The sequence below is a fragment of the Manis javanica genome, chromosome 5 (genome assembly GCF_040802235.1).
Source record: "Manis javanica isolate MJ-LG chromosome 5, MJ_LKY, whole genome shotgun sequence".
Lineage (NCBI taxonomy): Eukaryota > Metazoa > Chordata > Mammalia > Pholidota > Manidae > Manis > Manis javanica.
In genome coordinates this window covers 103615839-103639597 of record NC_133160.1, presented here as the reverse complement: position 1 = coordinate 103639597, position 23759 = coordinate 103615839, and the positions used below count along the sequence as shown (strand labels likewise).

At 32.8% G+C, this 23759-nt stretch overlaps 1 protein-coding gene across 8 annotated transcripts in view; it reads right to left on the bottom strand.

Moving 5' to 3' along the window:
- Positions 1 to 23759, bottom strand: part of MAPK10 (mitogen-activated protein kinase 10) — a 321575-nt gene that overhangs the window by 49203 nt on the left and 248613 nt on the right. For 7 of the 8 annotated variants that reach the window (XM_073237345.1, XM_073237344.1, XM_037021183.2 and 4 more), the window contains 2 exons: positions 12710 to 12892; positions 7940 to 8064 (listed from right to left, as the gene is read on the bottom strand). In XM_073237345.1, the coding sequence (XP_073093446.1) occupies positions 7940 to 8064; positions 12710 to 12892 (308 nt within the window). Of the gene's footprint in view, positions 1 to 7939; positions 8065 to 12709; positions 12893 to 23169; positions 23242 to 23759 lie in introns of all 8 variants that reach the window. The other variant, XM_037021186.2, reaches the window with a different exon arrangement.

Genomic DNA, 23759 nt, shown 5'->3' with positions numbered 1-23759 from the left:
CACAGTTTGCATTCAATAAATATTTATATAATTAATGAACATTGAACCGTTAACAAATAATGAGAGTCTATGTGAACAGCTCTGTGGGAGCTGGAGAAAAAAGAGAAAAGGATGGAACTGAACAGACAGTTCTCCAAAGATGAAATTCAGATGGCCAGTAGACACTTGAAAAGATGCTCCACATCACTAGTCATCAGAGAAATGCAAATTAAAACTACAATGAGATATCGCCTCACACCAGTAAGGATTGCCACCATCCAAAAGACAAACAACAACAAATGTTGGTAAGGTTGTGGAGAAAGGGTAACCCTCCTACACTGCTGATGGGAATGTAAATTAATTCAAGCATTGTGGAAAGCATTATGGAGGTTCCTCAAAATGCTCAGAATAGAAATACCATTTGATCCAGGAATCCCACTTCTAGGAATTTACCCTAAGAGTCCAGCAGCCCAACCTGAAAAAGACAAATGCACCCCTATGTTTATCGCAGCACTATTTACAATAGCCAAGAAATGGAAGCAACCTAAGTGTCCATCAGTAGATGAATGAAAAAAGATGTGGTACGTATACACAATGGAATATTATTCAGCTATAAGAAGAAAACAAATCCTGCCATTTGCAACAACATGGATGGAGCTAGAAGGTATTATGCTCAATGAAATAAGCCAGGCAGAGAAAGACAAGTACCAAATGATTTCACTCATCTGTGGAGTATAAGAACAAAGGAAAAACTGAAGGAATGAAACAGCAGCACAATCACAGAACCCAAGAAAGGACTAACAGTTGCCAAAGAAAGGGACTGGGGAGGATGGGTGGGAAGGGAGGGAGAAGCAGGGGGAAGAAGAAAGGGGGCCTTACGATTGGCATGTATAATGTGGGGGGGGGCACGGGGAGGGCTGTGCAACACAGAGAAGACAAGTGGTGATTTTATAGCATCTCACTACACTGATGTACAGTGACTAATGGGCTATTGTGGAGGGGACTTGGTGAAGGGGGGAGTCTAGTAAATATAATGTTCCTCATGTAATTGTAGATTAATGATACCAAAAAAAAAACTTATGTATAATACTTGTATTTTAGGTAGAGTTGGCAAATCAAAATTTTAATTCTATATTTATGGTTGCATATACAATAATGAAACTGAAAGAAACCTTTAGAATTTATACTCAACACTTGAACTGTATCTAAAGCTCTTAAAATACAAATTTAATTTAAATTTGTTTTAACTTATGTTGATTAGGAACAAGGAATAGTGATTTTCTGAATTATTGAAAATTACATATATATTTTTAAACTTTTATACTGTAACATTTTAAAATACTTAAAACATTTGTCAAAGATTGAAGATTTAATAAAAACTAATATTGTTATGAAGAAAAAAAAGAGAAAAGGATAAGAAGAGAAAGAAAAAGAAGGAATTAACAAAGAGGTAAGTGAGAAAAAAGAATGATAAAGGTCTTTTTTAGTGTGTTTTACCTACTTGGCAGGAGAAAAATAGAATTAAAGCAACCTAAAGGAAAACAGATGGCTGAATCCTTCATTTGCTCTATGCATGTTGTCCAGTACGCTCAGCAAGCTGTAGGCTCCTCATTAACCATCTAACAACATAACAAACAATTGAAAAAGTGACACCAACTTATAAAAGGGAGGAAGCACACACATTCAGTTGAAAAACCCAACAAGAAATATTCATGCCAAGACTATCAGGTTGGCATAGGAAATAGAGTTAAAGAAATAAAATAGTTACCAGGGGTTTCAGGGGAAATGTTTACTTCACTTTTACCCAGGGAACTAAATCATACAGCCTTCAAAATCTTCTCCTCTCCAGATTAAGTGTGCCTACTCACTTGATTACTTAAATTTTACTTAGGGACTTTAGAACTATGAATGAGGAAAGACTGAACAGGTGAGTACCAACCCTGGGCCTATTTGCCCACAGATATAATCCTCAGCCCCCCTCTATCTGCTCTATGTTTCAGGCCACATTTCTCAGGCTCACCTATCAGCTGGCTGAGGACTGGACTCAGACAATAGGACATTGCCTACTAGGATATGGGGAAAGTGGGGAGAATCAGGCCATTTCTCCCCCATTCCTCTGTTCAGAAACAACTGTATCTCCTCTGAGTCTAACCCAGCTCCCATTGGACAGGTCATCATTAACCATCCCTGGGCTCCCTCTGGCTTACAGCCCCAAGTAAACCACCTCCTTGTGCTATTGTTGGTAGTGGCTTCCTATTGTTGCTGATCTCTGGATTGCTCCAAGAGTACCTGCTCTTGACTTTCACACCAGAGTCAGAAAATATCCTTAAGTTTGCCACTGTTTAAATGCCTTTTAGGGTGGTATCTGCTCAGACCTCTGACCTTAGCCCACATGTCTCTCCTGGACTTGTCTCTTCTGCCTGCCCTATCTGATTTGTCCATATATCTGCACCAACTCTCTCTGGATTGCTCAGACCAATCTCTGGAACTATGCTATTTTGACCACAGGCTTCTGATTCTCTTCTTAAGGCTTTCTGACCCTATATCTAACTATTCTACTCTTCTCATCATGCTTTCTGGTCCTGTGTCTCTGAAACTGCTCACAATTATAAAACTGGTATTCTGAATGCTGATATTTGCTGAAGTACAGCACAAAACCATTTTACGATGATCTCTAAATTCTCATTTAAGATTTACCTTGAACAGACTTCCAGACATATGCAACATTAGACTTTACATATCTGTGTCACAGGAAGATTGAAAATAATGTGTATTTCCTACATGATTGGTCATCCCTTCCAATGTGCACTCTTTGGTATCATGATAATAAGATACAATGGCAGACAAGAAAATGGCTAAAATAATGTCAGATAGTAACTCTGCTCAAAAAGGCATGAAATCTATGATGGCCTTGCAATAGAAGACCTTAATATAGGTAGGTTAGCTTGTTCCTATAAATCCTTTCACTGTGGGCAAAAAAATAATAAAATCTTTAAGTAATAAAATAGTAAATAATCATATCAATGAAACATTTAAGACCAGTCATTACCTTATGTTATAAATAAACAGTAAATAAGCAGTAACATACTGACTCATATGGATTTACATTTTCTAAGTACTTATTTTAATTGATCTTCAGTCCTAGTCCATGTAACTGTTACTGTTTCTCAAGTTATAGAATCTCAAGTTGAGGATCTGTGTATTAAATGCCCACCCAGCCCTGTCCCAATTCCCAAATCAATCTTGAACTAGGTAAGAAATGATAAACAAGCTCATCATTGCCTTGCTTCCCTAATCATATCCCACCCAAAGTGGTCAGACTACTAATCCCATTTCCCTTTCTCCCTCCAAAGATGGCATGTGTACTTCTAACCAAAACATACCCAACCTCTCTTCTCAGTCTACTCCTGACCTGTGGGCTCACGCTCCAAGCCTCTGCTTGAGCATTCTCTCCTGTACCTTTGACTCAGTCACCATGCAGAAGGTCCTGCGTTGGCTGCCGCCCTCTTCTGGGTTCTCACGTACCCAGAGCTCACCCACTGGAGAACAGAATTCTTAAATACCAGCTACCTACCTATCTTGTTCAACCTGCCCCTCTGTCCAGATGCCCAGAGTAATGTTTGGACCATTATGATTTGACTGTATCTGGGCCTCTCTGAGACACAGCCCTCGATACAACTGCGCATCTGCTTGAGCGCTGCTGGCCGTGAGCCTGGCCCCCGACACCAGCCCCACCTTAGATGATGATTCTAGAGTCAGGTCCTGATCCTTCCTTTTCATGATAACTGAAGAATAAAGAAATGTCTTTCTCTGATCCCAGGAGTTTTTCACTGGCTTCCGTATGATGATTACCCAGGTTTTGCTATGTGTGGTCAGGAGGCTGGTCACCCCGCCTCTGCCTCTCCTCCTTCTCCCTCTCCCACACCTAGCAATGCAGAACGACGACGGAGGCCATTACTAAGATGCCTGCCCTCAGCAGCTTTCCAGGGCCTTCTGAGAAAAATAAAATTGTATTTTAAAAAAAGGTCACATTTCAGTACTTCTTGAGTTCCCTTTTGATATGTTCTAAGGCACAGGAAACTAGCTCCTCCTTAGCTTGTAATGCATGAAAATGCTCCTAAAGTGACTGCAGACCCCCACTCTCAGGGCCTGCAGGGTGAAAGCCACCCTGTGCCATGGCAGGGGCTCTAAATTCAAGAACGGTAAGAAACAAGGCCACCGACCGATGATCCTCACTGTTTTTCGTCTTTTCCTCTAACAGAGCACACAGAAAACATTCAAACTAAACAGCTATGAATATCACCTAGTTTCATATAGTTAAGATGAGGATTTATGAATTATATAATTTGCTCTTATTTTGATATAAATTAATGTCACTGGACTCTTACATTTGGCAAGGTAGAAATGAGTATACACCAGCAAAAAAAAAAGGGCCAACACTTAAAAATCTTGTAGGAACTAGATAGTTTTAAATGATTTTTAAAAAATGTTGTAGAATATTTCTGCAGTTTCTTGACCACCTGGTTTTTTTTTAACCAAATGTTTCTATCTTTCCTACTATCAAAAGGTAGTACACATTTACATGTAAAAGTCGTAATCATAACAGTAATAATAATGAGAATAACAATAATTTATATGATCCTTATTGGCTGCCTTGTACTCTACTCAGCACTTTATGTGCATTAACTCTTCAAATTCCCGGAAGAACACTGAACAGTCAGTATGATCTGTCCCTATCTTAGTTAAGAAAATTCAGTTGCAGAAAGGTTAAGAAAGTTGACCGAGGTCAGCTAGTAAGTGTCAGAACAAAAATTTAAATCTAACCTATATTTTATACCTGTGAAGATGCATACAACTCACTAAATTGCACTTGTGAATGGTATCTTTGCCCTGTTGAACACTGAAATAGAGTCAGAATGCCCTTCAATTGTTTATGAAAAACACTGACATTCAATGTGGCACTTGCACTGTATTTGGACTACATAATTTTGTTGCTCTGAACATTATTTGGATAAGAACTTGCTAATAATTTGAGCAACTATAACTTCAAAATCTTTATGTACTATTAAACAGAGAGGTCACTATTGACTTTGACACTCATTTTTTAAAAATTTCAACTGCATGGTTACATGAATGGTTTTCTCTCTTGGAGTTATGATAGCATTCATATGTTCTTCTCTTTTCAGTTTGGTACTTTGGCACTTTTGGAAATGAGATAAAATTGCTTGCAGTGTGGCTAACGGATTAGCATACATAGTGTTTCCCTACTCTCCTGCTCCTTTTCCTGAAGTCATCACATTCTTTTGCAGTTTCTCCTTTATTCCCCTCCATTTGCCTCTATTTTTTTTTCAATGAAAATTTATTTTCCTTTCCCCTTATCTTTGAATTTCCTTCCCCCTGTAATATCATGTGAGTTACTAGAAAGCTGCATGCACTAGGATCTCCTGGATGACTTCTAATCATGAAAATTCTGATTATTTGATCCTTTCATTTATTTGGATTATAGAGACACACCAGAGTTTATTTTGCAATAGTGTTGTCAGTCCTGGCAGAAATACCACTCCATTATAGCTTTGTCATATGTTTATAAAGAAAGGTCATTTTACTTAAATATATGTTTGCATGCTAACAAAAGTATGATTCAAAGGTATTGCTGAAAACGTAGCTGGCCACTGCTTATAGCATCTTCAGATCTGTCTCTCCCTCATTGTGACCTCTGTAATACATTTCATAGAGTGATAACCTCTCCTTGCCCTAGGGCCAGGACTCCAGCCTACTTACTGCAATATGTCTACATTTAAAACACATTTAACCTCATATAACCAATGGTCCAGCCTAGATGTTAAATCCTTGCTTGTTCTGCATATTAACTGATCCCTTTTCCTAGACCTTTAGGCTCTATCACACCCTTCCCCCAAAATCATGTGATGCATTGTTGCTATCCACAGCCAGCATGACAATATTGAAAATGTTGAGAGAAGGGTCCTAGCTATTTTAGTATCCTGGATTTTATTTTCTTATCCTTCAAAGGAATTTTCCATAAACAGTAAAAATAAATTTAAAAATTCATTGATACTATTCATTAATATGTTGTTATGGATTCTAAGCAACTGTCTCTTTTATAGGCAACATAATTATAAGTGAAGTACAAATGTAGACTTTATGACTCCAATTAAACTTTAGGCCACAATCCATTAAAAACATATTACATATATTATATTACATGTAAGGAAAGATAATTATGCCAAATTATTTGAACTATCAAAATAAAACAAGGAGCAATAATTTCAAATGGTTTACATTTGTCTAACATTTTTGTCAACATAACTCAAGGTATTTCTTTAAAAATCATCAGAGAAAAAATTCTTACACTGAATTTTCACACACGTGTACATCATACTTTTTCGTACTTCTTTCTTTATTTCATTCCACATCAAGAACATCTTTGAAAGTATTTCCCAAGAATGAGAAACTGTAAAGGATTCTATTTTTTAGTTGTATGAACATTAGTTTTTTAGTTTTAAGAGCATTATGCTTAAACATGGAAATTTCTAATTTCAGGGGTTTTATTTTGTAAGAATCAAGTCAAATCAAGTGACTAAAAGTTAATTTGAAGCAAAATGAAATTTCATCATCATTATAAAACTGGCTAAGAGTGCTGATCTAAAGTAAATGTCATCAGGCACCATTATCCTCCAGTTTCCACACTTGGCAGACTGTTATAAGTGAAGTGTTCCTCTGAAATTTTTGAGTGTCTAAGGACTGGGTTACCATTAAAAGCAGCTTTTTGAATATTATGTATATAAAGGTTGTTTCTACACAATCCTCACTCCTGTTTGTGAGATCTCATTTCTCCAGTGAGGAATGAAGGAATAAGAATTATGTGAGTTTAAGTGCAGCATTTCTGACATGGGAGGCATACATTGAGACAGGAAAGGAAGCTAAATCTGGGCAAAACTATGATCAAGCAAGAGTATCTTGGGATACAGAAGACACAAGGCAACAAACAAAAACAGTATTTCAAATGGACATTAAGAACAAATTTGAAGTAATTTGAAGGTATCATGCAAAAGGAAATGAGATCATTTAGCACAGGTATTTTAGCAATTTGAGATTGTGATGTTTTGAGGAGAAGGTAACATTGCCAATAGTAATATCTGAAAGAGGGACAAAAGAACATTCTCATCAGGAGGCCTACAAAACATGCATGGACAACAATAATTCTCCTTTGTCCTCTGCAGCCCTGGCTCCACACAGAGAAAAGGAGAAAGGCAAAGAGATAAGAAAGAGGTTGGAGAGATGATATTAAATGGTTGAAAAATAATTTAAAAAATAAAAAAAGAATAATCCTTCTGAGAAGATTCTCAAACTATGTATGGATTTAAAATAAAGAGATACATCTTTCTGTGGTAGTCAATTTAGAATCAACCTGAAATAATGTCCTTATTGGAATACCCAATTTTCCTCATTTAATTCACACAAGGTTTCACAAGTCACCAATGGCCTGGTAAAAGCTCTATAATCGCATTGTTCTTAGCACCACACTTTACTAATGGCAGGCATCTTATCAAAGGAAAAGAGGTGAATCACCTTATCCTCTATTATGTTTTCTGCTACTGAATTTGCATCAGGAGGCTGATAATTAAACATAAAGCAGGAGATACTGGTGGTGTTAACAGTTCAACAAAAACAAACGGAAGTGCTTTGTGACAATTAAGGTTTGTTGGGTTAAATCACAATTTCTCTTAGGAAAACCTGGAAAAGAAATACATTTAAAACATAGGTAGAAGAAAATAACTTCCAGAGGGGAATGCAATAACAATAACTTTGTAACTTAAGAATTTTCTGAAGGCCTTTTGTGATTTCCTTTGAGTTCTAATTGTCTTTTAGTTTTCACCACTGAGCACCCATTTACAACGATTTGTTTGTGGAAGGAAAATAAAATAGGCCCATGTCTTACCGCCTCCACTTCGGCAGGGTCATACCAGACATTGATGTATGGGTGCTGTAAGGCATCATCCACTGATATCCTTTTTGCTGGGTCAATCACTAGCATCTTTGACAACAAATCCCTGGCTTGGCTGGCTGAAAGGATGAATGAAGAAAACAATTAGTAAAATTCTAATTTTGGCAGGGAAAATGTTGGAAGAAGAAGAAAATTAAAAAAACTAAGATCAACTAGCACCTTCCTTCTAAACATTTGGTACTTTCACCAAATGATAAGGGAGATGCAAAATGAAATAATGAAACACTTTTTATCCATCAGTTATAAAAATAAGATGATGTAATATCCACTCACACCAGCTAATTCCATTCATGTTGGTGAGTGTGTAAATTGATACTTTGTGGAGGGCAATTTGGTAATACCTACTAAAGTTTAAAATGTGTAAACTTTATGACCCAGCAGTTCCACTTGTAGGTCTACAGCCTAGTTCATGAAAGGATGTTTGTTCACTGCAGCATTGGTTTGGAATAAAAAACTTCTAAACAGTCTAAATTTCCATCTACAGGCAACTAAATGAACTATGATTCAATTGTACCATGGTATTATATTTGGCAATTTAAAAGAATGAGGTAAATCTTTATGCACGTACATGGACATGTTATTAAGTGACCAAAAAACTGCAGAATGATCCATAGATCATAATGCATTTGTGCAAATCTGCTGCTTCCCCAATCAACAAACATTTCCTTCTCTATTTAAATATATAATGCATTAAAAGGTCTGCAAAGATGACAAACTGAAAATAGTAGTTACCTCTGAGGAGGGAGAATGTGTGCATGTATTGCTCACATAATTACAAAAAAATTTAAAAGACTGACATTTTTAAAAGGAAGCAATTGCTAATTATCAGGGAAATGCAAATAAAAACCACAATGAGATAACATCTCACACCATCTAGAATTGCCACCATCCAAAAGACAAGATTTGGAGAGGATAAGAAGTGTTGGAGAGGATATGGAGAAAAGGGAATGCTTCTACACTGTTAGTGAGAATGTAAATTGGTGCAGCTACTGTGGAAAGCAGTGTGGAGGTTCTTCAAAAAACTAAATATAGGAATACCATAAGACTCAGTAATTCCACTTCTAGGAATTTACCTGAAGAAAACAAAATCCCCAATTTGAAAAAACATATGTACCCTTATGTTTATTGATGCATTGTTTACAATAGCCAAGATATGGAAGCAACCTAAGTGTCCATCAGCAGATGAATCGATATAAAGAAGTGGCACATATGCATAATGGAATATTATTCAGTCACAAAAAAAAGAAGTCCTGCCATTTGGGACAACATGGATGGACCTACAGGGTATTATGCTAAGTGAAATAAGCCAGGTGAAGAGAGACAAATGCCATATGATTTCATTTATTTGTGGAATCTAAAAACAAAACAAAACAAAATAAAAAAATGAACCAAGTAGCAGTAGACTCATAGTCACTTTGAGAAGTAACTGGTGGTTACCATGGGAGTGGGGTGGCAGTGGGTGGGTGCAGAGGATGAAGGGGATAAAGGGGCACAAAAATCTCAATCATAAATTGGTCACAAGGATAGAAATGCAGCATGGAGAATATAGCCAATGGTTCTGTAACATCCTCCTATGTTGATAGATAGTAACTGTCCTAGTCAGGGTGAGGATTTAATATAGTAAATGTTGAACCACTGTGCTGTATACCTGAAACCAATGTAATACTGTGTATCAACTATACTTCAATAAAAAATAATAAAAATAAAAAATGAAAAACAACATGAAAGAGGCAAATAAAGTGTGAAGACCGCTCATTTTAGCAGCTTTTCTGAGCTGGGAAAAAAAGAAGTAGCTAGAGGGAGTCAAGGAAGTCAGGGGTAACTTTCTGAGGATTGGAGAGGTGATGAGGGCTTTAGTTTCAGGAGCAGTTCTTCAAGGATAGAAAAAAGGACAGATTTGAGAGAAATAATTCACAAGATTTAGTAACCTGACCAAAGTGGGGGATCCAGTTCAGCTTATAAAATACTAAATGCCTACTGTGTGTCAAGTGCACTGTGAGGTGCCAGGATACAAAAAAAATACATGGTGATAGTAAGTATATTTCTTTGATAAATTGTTAAAGGACACTTAGTTTTTAATCTCTAAAAAATATCTAGAATCATCCAAAAATATCATTAAAAAATCTTTAAAATGTTACAGGAAATATAGTTCCAAATTGATCTGAAAGTTTCATGGTTAAAACATTCAATTTGCTTTAAATATATGGTAAAACTCCAAATTAAAGAGAATAAAATCTAAATTGGTTTGCTAATTTAGGAAAAAGGCAATGGGTTGGAATTCCTGAATATGTAGCAATTTTTATCTACTAATTTTTCTGATTATTAAGGAAATATGACTACAGAAAAATTTTGAAATTGCATAAAATATAAAATCCAGAAAAACCAACCTTTCCAACCTTCCCATGTAGAGGCAGTCATTCTTAATATTGGTTAGTCATTTTTAATGTATTTTTTCATTTTGACTATACTACAACTAAAATGCAGCACTCTATTTTCTCACATGTTCTATGACAGTATTTTCCTGTGTTGTTAAACTTATAATATATTTATCTATATACTTATTTATATGTCTATAAAAATGAGTAGTTAGATTAGAAGACTTTTTATTTATTTCTGTTCATCATTTTTCTGGGGATCTCAAGTCTAGAGATTTGATTTCTACTACTTCCAAACTGACACTCTGAACCTCACAGAATAAGAAAAGTCAGAAATACTTACATATCAATTTTCAGTATTTACTCTTTCTTATTGTCAACAATTCTTTCCTAATGGTCCAATAGGGCTATATTTATTTATTTCATTGGTTCAAAGATCTCTTTGATTTGTAGCTGATTTTATACTCAGATTCACATACCTACTTCTAACAGATTCTCCCATCAAACTCACCCATGTTCTTGTTCTTAGAAAGGGTAGATTTGGGGTGGGCTCCTCATTAATAGAGCATGAACTACAGTGACACTAAATCTTCTCACTAGAAATAATGATCAATACTATTTGTAGGAAACAAAATGAGTAAGAGGAAGAGAAAGAAGTTTCAATTCTTATCTTTCATTCTTTCATGTGCAAGCAAATGAGCAAATCTGTTAATGCAGTTTTTAAATAATAGCAGAATAAATTCTTCACTTATATTATTTGTACAATTTTTATTTTTATGTTAAAATAATTAATTATAAATATATAAATCAATTTATCATTTACAAAAATAATATAATCATAGAAATTCAATTAAATAAGAAATGAAAACATAAACTCAAGAAGGTTGAAATTATATTATAAAGCATGGTATTTAATTTAGTAGTTTTTCTAAAAATGCTTTCATTATCTCAAATAATTTAATCAGGACTTGTCTCCATATTGTTACACTACACAATATGGAAGGATTACTTTGCCTGACATTTCAATTAGCATCATAAAGATAAATTCTTTAAAATTTTTACTTGGAGTATTAGCTCTTCTTCAATCTGCCTATAGGCAGTGTTGATCTTAAAAGCAGTAGATTGAGTAATAATTGCGTCTGTTGCCACATGGAGAGTCAACAGAGACAACTGAAGAAATCCAGATGTTTGATAAAAGTCACAAATGCAGAGACAATGCTGTACATTTAAAACCCACCAGATGAAAGTTTGGAGGAGATGCTAAGACCCTGGGAAATAATAGCACCACATCTTAGTTTCTATGTCTTAATTAAGTCTACATTAGCTACAATTAAGTCTATAAATTAAGTCTGTAGCTAATTAATGTCCCACTAAACATTTAAGACAAAATTTCAAAAGCATTTTTCATTTTTGATAATATATAGATACATTTCCAATAATAATTATTACATTTATTATTATTTTTATATCTAACAGTTATTGAGCATTTACTGTGAACTAGGAATGTCCTAAGTGCTTGACAAATTATTTAGTCAATTAATCCTCTCAATGACTTAAAAGGTAGATACTTTCTTCATCTACCAATGGTAGTAAAGAAAGATTAGATAACTTGCCCAATTTCACACAGGTTTTAAGGGACAGGATCTGAACCCAGGCAGGGGAAAAAAATCAAATTAGTTCCAAAATCAGTTTCTCTGGAATGTCCTAAATTAAAATAATAATAGAATATTATTTACATTATACTTTACATATTGCCCAATTTATTCCTTGTCTCCATTACTATGGCTCAAGCATTATTATCCCAGTTTTGTGGGTGAAGAAACTAAGATTTGTTACTAAAGTTCATAACTACAGAGAGAGTAATAGACTTACTTATTAATATGTGTTTATATTGCACATAAAATGTGTAGGTAAAATCTCATCTATCATTCTAAAATGTAAAAATGGGGTTTAAGCATTCCATAAAATACAAATTAAATGCAAATACCCACATCTCCAAGATTTCACAACTAAAAACTTGTATTGAGAATATTCTCCAGGTAATAAAAAGGATTGGAACAATGATTTCAATATATATTTCATAGTCTTTTAGAGTTATACCATGAAATAGTTAACCCATACTACTGTCACATACTTTATTATCATCCTTCCATCTGAATATCTAGACAATTCTAAAATCCTCAGTTACTCCCCCTTAGTACAAAAGATTGTTTAAAAATATCTCTCCTTAAATTAGGGTGGTTCAAATTAAAGAGAGGTATCACTATCCGTTGCTTGTTAAGCATTATCACTCACCCAGTGATTCCAAAGTTGTCCCTAACGGGCATACCTTTGAGTTTATTGTGCTCAGAGTCCGCTGGGAAGAGGGAATCTGGAAAGAGCTTGGGGAAGGTGAGTCCTGCATACTTGGGCCGATTCTCCACATAGTTTCTTACTGTGGGTTGCAATTTCTTCATGAATTCTGGACATGGTGTTCCTAGTTGCTCAATTACCTTGTTCCACTGGTCAATATCTGAGAATTGAATAGTTAAGGCAAAAAAAAGTGCAGGCCACTAGCTCTTGCCTTTCACTAGTTGGGAGAATTACTGCTTCTCAGAATCCTGAGCAGACAACACAACTGGAGTTTTAATAAGTAACAGAAGACAAAAATATAAAATCAGAATTATCAGGGAATGCAACCTTTTGAAATTTTAAATTTACTTTTAGAGTACACACACTTAGGGAGAACTAGCATTACTTAACAAAATAAGATACTATGAAATAGTTTCAGGATTGTAAAAATGAAAACATTTAAATAACACAATAAGAGTTTCTTATTTTGAGATAAGCCTCTATATAACCACATGATTTAGAAGAGAAAAATATGATGGCACATAATATTTTTATCATGAAATTACCTCAATCATTTATTTTCTAAAAATGACATATTATACACATTTTAGAAGATTCATTTACATTTTTTCTTAAGTTCCCTTTTAAGATTTTTTTCTTTCTCTACAAAATAGAGAAATTTCATCATCTTCATATGCATTACATATGGGATCAATATAATATTTGCTAATAAAATAATTCATTAATTCTTCACCAGTCTTAATTTTTTCTATTTATCAAAGGAGTCACAGTTTTGTATCTATTGTTCTTACTGTACAGTAGTGTCGTGCATCCCTGAACATTTTTTTCAACAAGACATTAGAGTAAACATAGGCTGCTCAATTTAAGACAACAGATTTCCATCCAAGTGCATGTGTTTCAAAAGTACATTTAAGTAGAGGAATTCTACAGGAATATTACCTGTCTATGAAAATTAATACCCTCCAAATTGGGGGGGGTCTTTGATAGACATATCCATCAATTGAGATTTTCTTGTTCATCTGTCATTAGTATTTGATTTATCAGAGGCTTGAGAATGATAAATACCACTCATGAAAATTCTGAAAAGCCAAATGGCAGAAGTTGATTTCAAATAGATTTCCTTACCATTGGCCAATAAATGATAGAGACCTTAGAAATTCTTCTTAAATCCAATACCACATGCAGTGTTCTCTCCTATGCTGTTTATTCTTCCACAACTCTATCCTATATTATTAATTAATTCATTTCTGCTAATATAAATTGTGACAGTTCTGGGTCATTACTATGATATTACTAATTGAGATTACTAAAATCTTTACCCCTAGTTATTCAGAAGGGTTGGACTAAAAGATCAGCAATCCTGGCAAAAAACAAAATTAAAAACAAAAAAAAATGTATACAATGCAAACAAAGGAGATAGAACACTGAACAAAGATAAAATCAAGTTAATTTGTAAATCTTCTCTAGCCTCCCTTATAATCTTACTGAATAAAATTTAAATTATCGTATATCCTCTCATATATTGGGATTAAAAAGTATTTGATGTAATATCAAGAAATCAAGTGAGGGTGGGAAAAACCAAAGATTATTTCTTTACAAAACTGTAGGAATAATTAAACAAGAACATATTTCAGTAAAAGTTTATCTAAGTACTACATGCATGAGAATATAGTGCTAAATCAGAATCATTAGAAATAAAGAAACTACAAAATTACAAAAGATTAGAGTTAAAAATTAAGTTACTCTTAGACAAAAACTTATGTTAATACTGTAACTACTTAGATGTATTTGAATAGAAACATTATAGTTAAATAAATCTCAGTGCTTACTTACATTGTAAATTATGAATAGAGGTCTATTTTCTAATATTGTTAGGTTATCATGCCTTACCAACTCATCATTTAATCATTGGTCAAACGTCCTGAGAATTCTAAAAACTTGATGTCAAACTAAAAATAAAGGCAAAGAAGCTGTCAGAGTTTTCTGAAAGGAGTCATTTAACAAAATATTCCCAAAAAAACTATATTCTAGTTACATTTAGCTAGTTATAAAATTATTCAATAAAAAATTGTTTATAAAGTAGCATCCCCAAAACAATCCCACAGTACTTTTAAAGTAAAATTTAAGGAAAGTCAGTCTGGAATTTGTTAAACAACTGTTAAAATATTTCTTTTTTACCAGTTATAATTAAAGTTTATAGACATGCTTGATATATTTTTCTACCTTAGATTGCTTTTTAGATAAAAGATTATTATGACCCTTGATGTAATGGTTTACAAAAAGAAGGGAGGCAAGAATGTTTTAACTTTTAAATATACTCATCTTTAAAAGTGTGTGACCTCAATTTAACCAATCCTTTTCAAGTTCTTTCTTCCCATAAACATAAACAGTTATAGTTAAGTGGTATTTATTTTCCATATGTTCACAGGATTGCAACATGAACAACTATGTTTAACTATCTTTAGTTAACCACATGATATTTCTTCTTAATCATAACTGACTAAACAGAAGCCAGGACTGGAAGTCATAGCTCTTTCCAAGTCCAGTGCTTGTTTCAAGGGTTTCAGTAATAAAAAGAGCAAATTTGGAATTAATGTGGTAGAAATTGCTCTATTTGGCCTTAAAATTGATAGTATATTTGTCATAGGCAATTTCCCTTTAAACAATGTCTCTGAAACTGCTTCCCTAGCATATTCACAGAACACAATTAATTTTAATATTCTAAATAGAATATAAAGTGATTATATATTTTTAAAAGAAAAAAATTTTGAATGACCAGATTTCCACAATGATTATATTTTAAATAATATATAAAATATTAAAAAGATTTCTGTGATTATGTATAAGTGTTAACATGGTAAATATTTTTTAAAGATGATCAAAATTACTTTTGTGAAAGGATTTATTTGCCTTGGAAACTCGTAAGTCAACATTTTACACTATATAAAAAAGGATCTGAATATTCACAGATTCCACCCTGTGTGGTTAACAAAAAAGCAATGAATATATTTTAAAATATTTTTGATCTACTAGTTCAGAAATTATCACACTTCTAATTATCAAAGGCATTTAATAAAAATGGAAAAATATCATCTAATAGGAATTATTTGACTGTTTCCTCATCTAATTCTAAGTTCACTACATAAAAAGCCATATTACAAAAGTTTAATTTTATAGAGTATGATGACAAGATAATGTGCAAATATTTACAATTGCTAATGTCTTCAATAAATAACATTGATATAAATGAATAAAACAAAGTAAGTACGGATTATAAAAATGAGTTATCTGAAATCCTAAAACTGAAAATTATCCCAGTTAATTTTATCAATTAGATAAGAGCTGACATTTCATTCACTTATTTTAACCTCCTTGGTTGAGAAACTTTCTAAAATATATCACAAACTGCCTTGAACATAATGTATGAAAAAATGTCTTATCCTTGTCTGAGTATTTTGGATCCTAATTATGAAAATAATTTATACTATGCACATTTAAGCTTTCAGAAGCTACAAAGTGGAATCATGAGTAGTGGTTTAATGGCCTTATTCTATTACACCCTTTGAATTACTGTATCTTCTTTTTTATGTTTTTTTCCATCATTACTTTTTGCTATTATGAATATGCCAGAGATGACACCTTTGTGAATTCAGACTTGTTTTCTAATTTGCTCTAAGCCTTTCAATATTTCATGCAAAAATGTTCTGACATCTATTTGCAAGTTAAAGAGTATCAGTGTTTGTCTCTGAATTCTTAACTATGTTTTTTAAAGATAATACTCCCTAACAGTACTGTCTGTATGGAGAAATTCCAGGACAAGCTAACCATCTGCCTTGGTACTATATTGAGTGTTACTGTGTGGCTTTATGTTAGCCCTATAGAAAATAATACTGTAATCAATTAATAATGTCTCCAGTTAATGCTCAATAAGGAAGTGGAGGCATACACACGATGTGTTAGACATCATGATATAAAACTGTGGTTCCAAACTTTAATACTCATAACATAAGGAACTTAGAAAAATGCAGATCCTTCCCTTCTCCCCACTGACCTGTAAAACTCTGAATCCATAGGTCTAGGATGATATCATGAAAAACCACCAACAGTAATTGCAATCCAGATGGTCCCTGGACTACATTTTGAAAAATTCTAATATAGAATAACAGTCTCTTGTGAACTCCTAAGTACAGATTTAAGATTAAGTACCAACATGTTTCAGTTTTATGATGCCAATTAGAATAGGGTCAAGGTCATCAAAAGATTATTTCACACCTATTTGCTTTAGAAAACTTAGAGGTCATTCATCGTAGACACCTATTTGCTTTAGAAAACTTAGAGGTCATTCAACTTAGAGGTCAAAATCATCAAAATATTTCAGGGAAAGAAAAAAATCCCAATATTTATTCCTTCTCCCCATGTCACTTTCCTGAAAAGACGGTGGGAAATTATAGCAAGCGACATGTGTAGACTCCCAGCAGGAGAGAGACTCTGCCACTTAGGGAAGGTTCAAAATTACATATTGCTATCACCTGTAGGGTGTTACTCATGGAAAGTACAAAAGCTATTCAATATAAAGTTCAAAATATTTGGCACTTTTTTTTCAGTAATTACTTTATTTTGAGGACAATTGTAAATATCAGGATAGAAATAGATACATACTCAAGACAGAGTTCTGGATTCAGATTTTCAGTTATGTCTTGAGCTATTTTGTTACTTTAAAAATATTTTTACTCTTCTTTTATTTGAAATTGTCCTTTTCCACTCAAAAGTCCTCTTCAAATTTTGGTAACATGAAATATGAATAAGTGACCTAATGCAGAATTCTAACTAACATCTGTTTTCATTATAAATAAGCATATAGGAAGAAGAAATATTATAAGCCGAACACATTTTTTAAAAAAGCATAGCTGACAATTGAGTAAAAGGCTATATGCCCACTGGCAGCAGATTGCTAATAAAATACTATAGGACACAGCATATCCAAAGGCTGATATTTGAAGTGTCATTAATTAGATCTCAGTATAATCTATTTATTATTGTAATCTATATTTACTGACAAAGCAAAAAATGGGAAGACATTTCACATATAAGCAAATCTAATGCATATCAATATGTGTCAAAATGGTAGAACTGTCTTTAAGTTATTGGAAGTTTATCTTCTATTTATAATATTAATTATTGTCTGTACATAGCACACTCCACCACTGGTATGATATTCTAGCCTCACAAAGGCTGGATCTGATTCTATCTGCATACTGAAACTGGGTAGAGGCCTTGGAGATCATTAAATTTGACATCTGTATTTTATGGTTGAAAAAGATCAATTCCTTTTATAATTAGTAAATAAAATGACTTTAGACAAAGAGGCTAACACAAACAGATCCTAACATTATCAGAAATATAGAATTCTGTTAAAGGGGAATTTTGGTGACCCCATACTCTTCTGTGAGACCGTCTCTGGAAGATTATGTCCATTTCCAGGCAAAGCACTATATAAAAAAGATGTTTAGAAGGGACTGTCAATTTTATGTGAGGTCAAGAAAACATGCCATATGAGGCATACTTGGCAAAACTTTTTGTCTTTAATCTTAGAAAAGAAAGAAACAATCTCTGTTCCCCATCCTAGCATTTTGATCCTCCTAGCCATTATCACATTTTAATATACTGTGCCTTTTATTATAAGTTTCATAATGACAGGAGTTTAGTCAGTTTTGTTTACTGATATATCCCTGGAGAAAAAAATTGCCCAGCATGTAGTAGGTGCTCAAAAAATGTTGAATAAATGTATGTCTACTTTATGTCAAGTCAGAGTTTTTTCATGGAGATAATGTAAAGAATACGGGAAAGAAAATATTCAAAGAAACAAAAACTGAGAAATTCCAGGAATTGGAGATAAGTTGGAATTCAAGAAACACAGTGAATCCAAAGGAGGATAATTTAAAAAAATCCATACTAGTCATATGGTAGAGAAACAGCAGATAACCAAAGACCAAGAAAATAAACCCTAAGTGAAAGCAAAGAAAAGGGACAGACGATATTTAAAGATGACTATTACACTAACAGCTAATTATTCACCAGCAATATTAGAAACAAAATGTCAGTGGAATACCACCTTTAAAATTCTGGAAGAAAATAGCATAACTCTAAAATTATATGTTCAACAAAATCAAGTAATGGAATGCTAATCAAAAACAGAATTTAATCATCAAAGTCTTCCACTAAAGAACTTCTAAGGATGTGCTTTAGGAAGAAAGAAAATATTCTCAAATAAGGGACCAAATTTCAAGAAGGAGTGGTAAGCCAAGAAAATAATAATCATAATGGTGAATCTAAATAAACTCTACATCTATGCAATAAAATTATAATGTTGTCAATTTATGAGGCTAAAAACCAGAGAACAAAATGCTGGGCATAAATAGCAAATTTTAGTTGGTATAGGTAGAAATGATCTAAATTAGTGTGTGCTAAGATCCTTGGGTGTTCAGGAAAAATAAAAAAGCAATTCTCCACTATAGATTCAATACAATTCCAATATAAATCCCAATAGGGAGCTTTTTATAGAAGTTAGCAATCCAATTCTAAATGTTTATGGAAGAACAATGGTTCATTAACAGCTAAGGTACTTCTGAAGAAGACAAAAAAGGCAGATTATTTACCCTACTTGACGTAAGTGCATAGCACGCATTTGTATTCATTAAGAGTGGTAGTGGTATAGAAACAGACATACAGACAAGTGGAACAGAATATAGAGCCCAGAGTCTAATACACCTTCCTCTAATATGTGGAAACTTACTTATGACAGGGACAGCATTATAGATCAGTGAAGAAATAATAAGCCATTCAATAATCAAACTGTAAAGTAAATTGGATCCCTCTTTCACACTGCACACAAAAGTCAATTCCAAGTAAACTAAAGGCTTAAATTAAATGTAAAAGATTAAACTTTAAAACATCCACAATAAACTTACAAGGGAATATAAAGGCATAAGGGATTCTTAAATAATAAATAAAAATACAAGAACCATTAAAGAAATACAGATTGCAAAATTCAAATAACACTATAAAATAAAATGTTAAAATAATCTAAATATGGAGAGAAGATATTTGCAACACAAGACTGACAAAGATTAGGTGTCAGTGTATATAAAGAACTCCTACTCATCAATTTTTAGAAATACAATAGAAAAAAGTTGTTTTAGGAAACAAAAGACATTTTACCAAGGAAAAAAATAGTAATGGCCAATAAATACAGGAAAAGAGAGGCCTTAGCCTCTCTTATGGTTAAGAAAATATAATTAAAGCTCAAATGAAAAAAGTATTTTGTATTCGAGAGACTGGTAACAATTTTTAAAACAAATCTGATAATACCAAGAGTTGCTGAGGATGTGGAATAGACAATTACATTTATATACTGCTACTCTAGCAATCGAGCTGATACTACATAACCAAATTTAAAGTGTAGTGTATGCTGCTAAGAGCTCAGGCATTTATCAAAAAGAAAATCCTGCCCATGTGTTTTTGGGGACATAAATTCAAATCATCACTGTTTATAAAGAAAAAGCAAAAACAAAAGGTGAATATATTACAATAGGAGAATGGATTCATTGCAGTGTATTCATAGAATGGAATACTATACAGCAATGAAAATGAATGGCCATTTCTAATGCATAAACATGGATAAATCTAAAAAATTTAACATTTATTTTTAAAAAAGTAAGTCAAAATAATGATAGTACAACATAAAACACAGAAAACTAAACCACAGGTTTCATTGGGAGTAAGTATGCATATGGTAAAAATGTAAAGAAAGTCAGGAAGATTATAAAAACCTGTATTTAGGACTATGAGGACCTCTAGGGAGAAGGGAGGATAAACTGGGTAGGAACACAGAATATTTAAAGATAAGGTAACATCCTATTTTCTAACCTGAATGGTAGTATAGATGTGTTCATTTTATTGGTCTTCTCCAAAAGCTATATATTTAATATTAATTTACTTTTACAATATAAAATATTCTATAACTTTTAAAGTAAAAATATCTGCTATGATGAAATTTATAAGGATCTCTCACAAAAAAAGTATCTCAATAGCTGAATTCTGATTCTTCTGTAGAGAGTTTAAAACATTTGATTTGAATAAAATTTATTTAATATGTACTTGAACATATATCTACTAATAAAGTAGCAAATAAATATGTAATTAAGAACTTTTTTGGCTATCTAAATCTCTCAATGCTAAAACTAATATGTTGAAGTTCTTCAGGCATAAAAGATAAAGGAACAAGACTTTATTAATATATTAAGATTTACTGTTGAGTTGATTTATATATTAAGAAGATATGCATAGCACATATTGCAAGGACTTTTATCAATCATTTATTTTGACAATGTCTTCATTTATATGAGACTATCTGATTAAAAATAATATAACTCCTTATGATGTATTATATGATGTGTAGTATATACATTGTATTTCTCCACCTCTATTTTAAAGGTTCTATTTACATATAATTTTGATATGATTTTAATATATTTATATACAATTTTATTGCCTCTTCAGATTAGTCATTTCTAATAATAGGGAATTTTTAAAATAAATAATCTGTTTTACATTTTTAGAGTTTAACATTGTGATACTCAGTGTTCATAATTTGTTTGCATAAAAAAGATTTAAACTTGAACCAACATGTTTGAAATCATTAAAAGACCACATCCTATACTCAAAGAAGACACTTTAGAAAATAATCCTATTTCCCTTCAGGAAATTTGAAAGTATATCCCTATCTGAGAGCTCCAGAAATAGTTTGCTATAAAAACATCATGCTCAGGCACTAAAAGGGCATCTAAACATTAATAGCAGCCTAAAGCTTTACTTGTAAGGGATTTTGATACTCAAGTTAGGAGATGATACCCAATCAACTTCTTCCAATAAATGGACTCTAAGAAATGTTAATCTGTATTTAATAACTCAGTTGTGGAAATCTAATTTGATTTTCTTTAACAGAAAGTCTAAGCAAAGTAATAAAAATCAATCATTTTAATTTACAGGTGGTTCAAATACTCTTTGCAGTCACCAATTATTCAACCACAATGAACTTCTGAAAAGAACAAAGTGTACAAAGTTAACAGATTGAGTCTATTTTCATCAAATGTCTAAAATTAGCCAAAACTTAAGAATTGTTTCATGTTCATGTCCAAAGGCCAACTCAACTTTATAATTCATTGGGAATCAAAGAAATACTGTTTTTATAAAAATCTGAAGGGATTAAGATTTTACCAAGCCAACATACTTGTGAATAGCATCAACATAAACATGAATGTGGTAAATTTATAGATGTTATTTAATAAGATGTATGCATACAAGACAAACTGCAATGGAGACAGAAAATTTTTTAAAATAAATATGTATCATTTTTAAAACTAAACTAAAATAAGATAAAAAACATTTTAATAAGAATAGAAATAAAATCAGTGTAGCTCTATTTTTAACTAAATAAAACATTTTAGGCTAAGTTCTTTCATTCAACAAAAATTAATTGAGTGCCTACTCAATCATTTCCTAAACTGGCTCTTATTATCATCTATTACCATATATGTATATATGAATCCCCAAAGCAAATAGCTAATCATAATATGTTAGAAATTAGGTATTAGAAATTAGGTTTACTTATACCCACATTCTAACCACACACTATCAATATCTATTTAACACTACAGAGTCTCTGAATATCTTTACTTGCTAATGATTAGTGGCCTAAGAGAGAATCACCGTTACTTACCCAAGTGATAAAATTTGTTTTTTCAGGTATTTTTATAATCATCAGTAACTAATGAGATTTTACTTATTGCACTTGTTAACAATATGGAGAAAATAACAGCAGGAATTAAAATTACTATTCTTAGAAATGAAATGAATGAGAAAAAAGAATTTTAGAAGGTTATCAATTTTAGAATGAAATTTATATGCATGCTGTGTATTAAAATAAACCTATTTTACTTGTGACTGAACATAAATCTAACTAATTAAAGATTTCCATGCCAAATGAATACTTCTTATGATATAAAAGCATAAATTTTCAGTCTTTAGACTTATTTTGTCATTTATTATCTATCTATGAATCTAACTCAATTTTAAAACATCTGTAACAAAAACAATAAAGAGTATATCACTGTTACTAGTTTCACAGAACTGAATTATGGCAGACCTTCTGACATCTTGCTGAATGTTTGATATTTGATACAGTATTATCCATGTAAGATCTTGCTAAAAGGCACAGTTACTCTACCATGATGCCCGCTGGTAAACATCGGACACTGGAGTCTCACAGAACTCCTCCAAGCACAGTGAATATATACCCTAAGCAGTATTGCACCCAAGACCAAAGCGAATTGACTGAGAATGACACCCACAGAGACCACTGGCTGCTAAGAAGGATACGATCAGTGCCAGGAAAGAGCACTGCACCTTTTATCATTTCTCCCATGATGCACCCTACTGACCACATGTCAACTGAAAACAAAATGAAATGAAAATAAACAAGAAGACAGGAATAGAAGAGCAAACAAATGAAAACACTTGGCTACCCATGCCATAGAGCAATGGTCTGACCCTTAGCCAACTGGATAAGAAGCCCGTGTTACGGTTGATTAGGTGGGACAACACAAGAAAGTCAAGGCCCTTTCTGCTGTGCAACTGAACCAACAATGCCACTCAATGCTATCTAATGTATGATAATATTACTTTGCATTTATAATTCAGTGATTAGTTTCTGATTTAAAAGGTCTAATTTACATTCATCTAGTAGACTCCTGATTTGTATTGTAAATTATTCTATATTGTGTTAATATGGGAAACATGCAAATTGGTCTCTTTTTTATTCTTTTATATACCATATTTGGAATAAAAAAGAAAGAAAGAAAGAAAGAAAAGCTGAACTGCCAGCAACCTCAAATGAAAGGGTTTCTTTGACAAAACACATTTACTCTTACTTATAAATATGAATAAATTGCCAGAAGTGGAATGCCAGT